Genomic DNA, 8,580 nt, shown 5'->3' on the forward strand with positions numbered 1-8,580 from the left:
GCAGAAGAATCCCAGCTCTCTCAGCCTTTTCTCACCCCTCTAAGACTCTATGTGGCCCTCGTCTGGACTTACTCCAACAGGTCCATGTCCTTCTTGTGCTGAGGACCCCAGAGGTGGATACAGTACTTCAGGTGGGGTCCCACAAGAGCATGAGGTACTAGCTAAGGCATCCTTTTTCAGTAAGATCTATAGACATGATATTCAGAGACCATAACTAAAAAAGGTCCCTCAACCTTACATTGCGCCAGGCCAGTTGCAGAGTCCTCTCTACATGAATTCTTGCTTTCAGCCACCTTTCCCTATACTCCCTGCTGGAATTTTCTACAGGGACAACCTGTAGAACTTTCCTTTATGAATTCAGGACTAACAAGCATAACTCTTTAGCAGGTTTATTGTTTTCTGTTCTGACAGCAAAGTGGGAGTGTCTCCCACACTGTGCACTCCTTTCCTTTTTAACCAACGTAAATCCAGAAACAGCGCAAGAGATCTTCAAGGCGTTTGGAATGTGAGTCGTCCTGTTGTCACATACACGGTATGAAATGCCTATTTGTGGGTTCAAGAACTTTCTTAAAGCAGTTCACTGCTGAGACTGCTGCAAAATGAAAGTCCTAACCTATAAGAAGCACTTTGCTCCAGTGTATTGCTCACTTCTTTTTTTTTTTTAAAAAAAAATATACCATGAGAGTCTGAAACTAAGGTACCTCTCTAAAGACAACATTTTCTAAGAACATTAGTTACAGAGGAATGACCTGCCTTTGTTATATTGTCAGCCTGCAGACTCTCATAGCAAGAGATTAACTATTTCCAGAAGAACTGATTGAGGAAAAGAAAAAACAGCAGTATTACAGGATACACAAACTTCTTTTATGGAACAAAATAATTTGGGCCATAACTTGATTACTTAGTTACACAACACCACTTCACAGGTAGTCCACAGGAACATTATTCTAGTTAGATCAAGGCAACTTTTCGGTCAGTTTTCAGATTTGAAAGACTCCAGAAAATTGAACTAACTCTATTTAGAATTACTGTGCAGCTTGTAAACACAGAACTATAGTTTTCAGTAGATCTAGGAGCAGACATTCTCTTTTTATAAAAGCTGACAGGATAAATTCAATGCAGAGATTTCTTAATATTTTAACATATGGTTCATAGTCATCTGACATTTTGTATTAACTTTGTCATGGTTTAACCCCAGCCAGCAATTCCCCACACACTCAATTCCCCACCTACCCCACTGGAGAGGAGAACTGGGGGGGGAAAAAAGGTAAAACTGGTTGGTTTATATAGGAACAGATGAATTATAGAAACAAAATAAAATATAGTAATGATGATGATGATGATAACAACGAGAAAGAGAGAGAGAGAGGAATAAAACTCAGGAAAAACAAGTGATGCACACTACAGTTGCTCACCACCTGCTGACTGATGCCCAGCCAGTCCCAAAGCAGCTCCCAGCCAACTTCCCCCAGTTTATATAGGGGCCGTGGTGTTCTATGGTACAGAATATCCCTTTGGCTAGTTCAGGTCAGCTGTTCTGGCCACGCTCCCCCTGCCCTAGCTTCCTGTGCACCTCCCCACTGGCAGAGGATGGAAAACTGAAAAGTCCTCGATTTAGAGTAAACAATACCTAGCAACAACTAAAACATCAGTGTGTTATAACATTATTGTCAAACTAAGTTCAAAACACAGCAGGGCACCAGCTACTGGAAGGAAAATTAACTCTAGCACATCTGAAGCCAGGACAAACTTTCATCAAGAACCACTTAAAATTCTCAAATGGATAGTACACTTACCCTCAAATACTGCAAGATATAATTATCAAGATGACAAACGCTCCAGTCTTTGGCATACATAAACTGTATGAGTTAAGGCACAATAGCACAGCATGCACTGACAGAGTACAGATTTACTGTTGTCAGAAAGTAAATTATTCTTAATTTCATTACAGTCATAAAACAAGGCTCACTAAAATTCAGAAGCAATAGATAAAAGGTCTTCAGCTCCCAAAAAAATTCAGTGGATACTACACTGGTACTAGCTGTAGCACTAAATAAAGTGTTTGTTTAAATATTGCAATTGCTTTGAACCAATCACTGTAGAAATGGTCTAAGTTTCAGTTCTTCCAATTTCCTCAGCTCCTGTAAATCTTTGACAGAAATATAAATGCTTTTCAACAGCAATTTTGAGCCTACATTTGAAAGTATGCTTATACTTCTTTCTACTTAGATTGGACGAGAGATAAGCAAAAGCTGTTAAATCAAGACAAGAGTGCCCCTCAGTGGCAGTATGATGATATAAAATACAATTACATGATACTTTAAAATAATATTCTGAATATTTATTTTCATCACTCAAGGACAAATGCTCCATTAAATCACCTTCTTTCAAAACTATATAATTACTAAGAATCAGCGGGCTTTGGGCACATACAATTTAATAATGAATGAATTTAGGTATGTACATCATCAGGTAAAAATATTTACTATGAAACAACAGTTGCTAAATATTTATAGCTGAGTGTTTTGTGGATGGGTGTGTGCATATGCCTACAACTTCCTGTTATATTTCTAGAAGACAGACTGAATTTTGCCTAAAGACTTCTGATAACAATTCTGCAGCATTCAAATCATTTATTTTCTCCTGTGTCATGAGCAGTAAGAAAGCATGCAGTAGTTCACTGAGAACTTTAAAAACTACAGGATCTGAATTGCTTGTAAGACTTGCTGTGTGTACCAGGTTGTACTGATTCACTCAAAGACCAAAGCTCTGCCATGCTTTGTACTGTTCACATGCACACTGCTTCCAAAGCCTGTCCTGGAACCTGCCCAGGGTCCCTCCCTAGTAATCACACTGGTGATTACAGAAGTGTACATCAAGAATATTCACTAGTCAGGCTTAGACAAATAGCACCTCACTGCAGCTGATCACTGGAAACAACTGAAGGATACTAAGCAACTTCATGGTAGAATTGGAATAGAATAAAATTGACAGCTGTTTTACGTTGTATGTTCATTAGCACTCTCTATGTAATCTGGTTATTTCAATTTTCTTGCTGATGTAATAAAAACAGGCACTGAAGCATAGCTACAGTTTAATTTTTTTAGGGCTACATCAACTCCTCCATCATATTTGACATATATAGGTGCAAAAAAATATAGTCATGGCTGTCATACACCTGGTGGCAATGAACACAAAATTTGTATTAGCAATTATTTTACTTCTGCACCTGGGAAGATCATGGAACAGATCCTCCTAGAAGCTACACTAAGGCACATGGAGGACAGGCACATGGAAGCAATTCAGGCTTCACCAAGGGCAAGTCCTGCCCAACCAACCTAGTGGTCCTCTATGATTGAGTGACTACATCAGTGGACAAGGAAAGGGCAACAATAAATGTAATTTATCTGGACTTCTGTAAAGCCTTTGACACAATCCCCCACAACATCCTTCTCTCTAAATTGGAGAGAGATAAATTTGATGAGTGGACTGTTAGATGGATAAAAAAGTAATTGGATGATTGCATCCACATGGTAGTGACCAATGGCTCAAAGTCCCAGTCGACATCAGTGACAAGTGGTGTCCCTCAGGCGCCAGTCTTAGGTAACACCTTCATTAATGACAAAGATGAAGGGATCGAGTGCACCCTCACCAAATTTGCAGATGACACCAAGCTGAGTGTTGTGGTTGACACACCTGAACAATGGGATGCCATCCAGAGAGACCTGGACAAGCTCGAGAAGTGGGTCCATGGGAATCTCATGCAGTTTAACAAGACCAAGTGCAAGGTGCTGCACCTGGGTTGGGGCATCCCTCAGTATCAATACAGGCTGTGGGATGAACAGATGGAGAGCAGCCCTGCTGAGAAGGAGTTGGGGGTGATGGTGGATGAAAGGCTGGATATGAGCTGGCAATGTGAAAGCCAACCCTACCCCAGGCTGCACCCAGCAGGTTGAGACAAGTGATTCTGTCCCTCTTCTCTGCTCTGGTGAGACACTACTTGGAGTACTGCAAACAGCTATGGGGTCCCCAGCACAGGAAGGACATTGACCTGTTCGAGTGAGTCCAGAGGAGGCCACCAAGATGATTAGAGGGATGAAGCACCTCTCCTACAAGGAAAGGCTGAGAGAATTGAATTTATTCATCCTGGAAAAGAGGTTGCAGGGGGACGTAACTGTGGCCTTCCAGTATCTAAAGGAAGCCTTCAAGAATCATAGAATCAAAGGATATGCTAGGTTGAAAGGGACTCATCAGGATCACAGAGCCCAACTTGTGGCTCTGCACAGGACACCCCAAAAATCCCATCATGTGCCCAAGAATGCTGTCCAAACACTTCCGTAACTCAGACAGGCTTGGTGCTGTGACCACTTCCCTGGGCAGCCTGTTACACCCTTGGGATGGAAAATCTTTTCCTGATATTCAACCTAAACCTACCCCTCCTCAGCTTCATGCCATTCCCTCAGGTCCTGTCACTGGTCATGAGAGGGAAGAGACCAGCACCTGCCCCTCCTATTCCCTTCACAAGGAAGTTTTAGACTGCAATAAGGTCTCCACTACGCCTCATCTCCTGCAGGCTGAACAGAACTCAGCTGCTCCTCATATGGCTTCTCCTCCAGACCCTTTGCCATCTTCATTGCCCTCCTTTGGACACTCTCTATTAGCTTAATATCTTTCTTATATTGCAGTGCCCAAAACTGCAGACAATATTCAAGGTGAGGCCACCCCAGTGCAGAGCAGAGCAGGACAATCCCCTCCCTCGACTGGCTGGCAATGCTTTGTCTGATGACCCCCAGGACACGGCTGGCCCTCCTGGCTGCCAGGGCACTGCTGACTCATATGCAACTTGCCATCAACCAGGACCACCTTTCTGCAGCACTGCTCTCCAGCTTCTCATTTCCAGCCTATACAGACAATTGGGGTTGGGGAGGGATTTTTTACAAGAGGATGTAGTGAGATGACAAGGGGAAATAGCTTCAAACTGAAAAAGAGCAGTTTAAATTACATATTAGCTTTTTTACTGTGAAGGTAGTGAGGCACTGGAACAGGTTGTGCAGAGAAGTTATGGATGCCCCATCTCTGGAAGTTTTAAGGTCAGGTTGGATGGAGCTCTGAGCAACCCAGTCTAGTCAAAGATGTCCCTGCCTACAGCAAGAGGGATTGAAAATAGAGGATCTTTAAGATCCCTTTCCACCCACACCATTCTATACCATAGGATCACAATCCAATAATTTACTAGCTTCCAAGTACAATGATCAATGGCCCAGGAATCTGAAACCTTCTGAGAGTTTCAGTAAAGAAATGTTTCTCAGGTACATAATGAGAAATTGTCTTAAAGAAAAGCAGTTGTACTTACTAACTGTAACTTTGTCTTTATCCCCCAGCATGACAGTGTTCGGAGGGAGATCTCGATGAACAATCCTCTTCTCTTTATGCAAATAACAAAGAGCTAGACAAAGCTTAAAAACAAACAAAAAGGATCTTACAAAGATTCTCAATTACAACCTTAATAAAGGCATGTAAAATTAAATTCATAGCTGATATTAGCATCTGATAGAATAAGCTTTACTTTGTCATTTATTAGCCTAAAAAAACAGTGCTCCTCGGGAACCAGCTCCGGTGAGAGAGGGGTAGGACAGACTTGCTAGCTGGTGCTTGAGAGGGCTATATAAGAGCCTGAAAGAGAGCTACTGGCTGATTGCTGCCTGGGCTTGGCTACTCCTCGGGAACTGACTCAGGTGAGAGAGGGGTGGGACAGGCTTGCTAGCTGGTGCTTGAGAGGGCTATATAAACATCTCCAGGGAGCACAGGTGAACAGGAGTGGGCAAACGGGCCTGGCATGGCAGTTCAAACAGGCAGGGCACAGCCATCTCCTAGGAGAGACTGCAAAGACTTGTGTAATTCTAGTAAGGATGTTTTGCATTGTCCTTCTATAGTGATTGGAAAAAGACATGATCCTCCAGAAGGCTTTCAGAATGGGAAGTTGACTTGCTATTGAGAAATCTCCTCTAAAAGGGATTTGCTCCATAACTACTGAGGAATCCTAACCTGACTGGTAGTCTTTAGACACAGAGTTCCATCATAATCAATTCATAATTGATCTATCACAGCAAATTAGAATAGAGGGAAAAACATGATCAAATAAAATACTCTCAGGTTAAATCCAAAATTATATATATAAGATGTTTTTACAGGTGAAAAATATATCTAATTCCCATATACGTAATATTTCGTGCTTTGCTTCTTTCTAACAAAAGTACACTTTTGAAAATAAGTGCTGGTATTGCACCTATGGAAATAAACACATCTGACTTGGTGCTCCTACTCCCCAAAGCAGGTATAAAATTTACAATTTTGAAATATTTTGAATCCTTTTACATAAGTGTACGAAAAGACATAACAGAGACCTTATAAACCTACCCGCTTGAAGTGAGAAAGTATTTTCTTGCATCTCCTCAGGACTCAGATCATCTGACAAATGAAGATCCTGGATTCTCCCTGCTGCATTTGCACTAGATAAACTTCTAACTGAAGAGTGATCAGAAATAAGATTTCTTTCCCTGGAATTAAAAACAAAACAAAAATCAAACTATAAGTGTCTTAATATATCTTTGTTAACCATTTCTGAAGTTCTGAAAATTTATAGGTTTTTCATTAAATTATGTAATACACTTTGAAAAAGCAAACAAGTCTTTAAGCAGAAAACTTCTTTACCATGTTCATCAATTATATTTACAATTCTAGCTCACTAATTAGGTGTCTGATTAATTGAGAAACTAAGTAGACAGTAAAGACGTATTTATGATTTATTTGTTATTTAGTTTATACACCAGAAATATGAAAAACTCCTGAAGGATGACAATGAAACATGAAAAGCTGAAAAAAATATTGCTCACTCATTATGCTCCAAAAAGCATAATTAAATTCTGCAGGCATCACACAGAGCCGAACAAACCAAAGATGCTATTTAATGAAATAGGGCTTGGTCAAATATATCTTAAAACATCAAACAGTCTCATACAATTGCCATGAAATTGAGGACTGAAAACCTAACCCTGTAATATATGAAGGAGCTGCTTGATTCCACCCTAAATCGGAATTTCCACACTAGTCTCAGGATCTTCACAAACCTGTACTAGAATCCAAACTATACTCCACAGAAGTTTGATATGACCAGAATGGAGTAAACTGAGCAAGACTGGAACTCCTTCACACGTTTTTACTTGCTCTTTGACTCATGACTCTGCACAAAGGAGTCGTAGCAACTCTGCTGTGAGCCTAAAAAAACCAAAATTTTAACAATAACTCCACAGTTACTTTGTATTGTCAGATATCTAAGGGAAAAAAAATTACATTAAATGTTTAAGAAAGAACAGAGACCTCCTATAAAGAAAAAGAAGTTAAAGAAAACCGCTTAAAGTCACTGTATAAAGACAATGTATACCTTTATAAATGGCAATTTTCAGCAGTATCTAAAAGCTATGGTGTCCTATTTACATTTCCTGTTGCCATATCATTTTGAACCAAAAGGGTGTACAATTCTAGTAATTACTTTTACCTGTGGGTAGCAGCAAAAGACACTTTTTGCTGTGACTAGTTAGCTGCCCTCTTCTAGTCAGCTAAGAAAAACCTGTGAGAGTTAAAGTGATCTTGTAAAGCTGCTCTTTTTCTTCAAATTCTGTATCCTCCAGAACACTTAGAAAAAATATGCCTTCATTTGTGAAATTCATTTTAAAGGCAGGAAGCCCAGAACATCTATAATCAGAAAGGACAAGACCATAAACAGTTATCAACAAGGAGGTGAATGAGTGTGAAATAAATATATGTTTTTTCATATGGTAATTTTGCTCATCACTTTTCACATTAGCTTGACAGCTGGAAAAATAAGGTAATAACCTGGAGGTGTGTTTAAAATGATCAAATAAAAACTTGAAGAAACTGGTGTGAGAGCAGGATTTTCAATTTTGTTTTCAAGATTTTGTTTGGGGACAAATTCTGTTACTCATATGATCTTTATTTCCAGCTCCGAAGCCAAATCCTATGGCTTTTTAAAAAGACAATCTTGGGTTTGTAGCACAGCACTATCATGAACTCAAATCCATAACGTGATTTAAGAAAAATATAATACAAGTGCCTGTGAATGACTTACAAGGCAAAGACGATGATATAATGTTAGTCAGTGCTGTACTTATGTGGGAAATTGATGCTCTAGGTTAGGGACCACGTCCTTTTGCCTCCCCGGAGACTCCTCCCCGCTGGCTGCGGGGCTGCCACAGCCCCCCAGAACTCCCAGAAAAATCCTGGCGCTGCCTGCTGGCGCCCCAAGCCCGTGGTCATTTCCCTCCCTGTCCTGCCCGGGTGCCGCGGAGGCACCTGCTGTCCCCTTCTGGAGGGGTTCGGGGTGTCCCGGGAGCGAAAAGGAGGGCTCGTCCGGGATTTGAGCCCCCGCACGGCTCCACAGCGAGCCCTGCCACCCCCGGGGGCCGAGCCGAGCCCCGACCCGCCACCGCAGTCCCCCAGCACTGCCAGTCCCGCGGCTTCCCCCGGGAACACCGGGAGCGACCGGAGCGGGTGGGGCGGGGA

General features: G+C 41.4%; 1 protein-coding gene across 1 annotated transcript in view; it reads right to left on the reverse strand.

The window, feature by feature from the left end:
• Window positions 1–8,580, reverse strand: part of NEK10 (NIMA related kinase 10) — an 88,456-nt gene that overhangs the window by 61,071 nt on the left and 18,805 nt on the right. Inside the window, 3 exon segments of the mRNA XM_027880951.1 lie at window positions 5,350–5,425; window positions 6,418–6,558; window positions 7,052–7,275. Of these exon segments, the coding sequence (XP_027736752.1) occupies window positions 5,350–5,425; window positions 6,418–6,558; window positions 7,052–7,275 (441 nt within the window).

This window comes from Empidonax traillii, unplaced genomic scaffold (assembly GCF_003031625.1).
Source record: "Empidonax traillii isolate 1590-97213 ecotype Southwest subspecies unplaced genomic scaffold, ASM303162v1 scaffold81:size2596050, whole genome shotgun sequence".
NCBI lineage: Eukaryota > Metazoa > Chordata > Aves > Passeriformes > Tyrannidae > Empidonax > Empidonax traillii.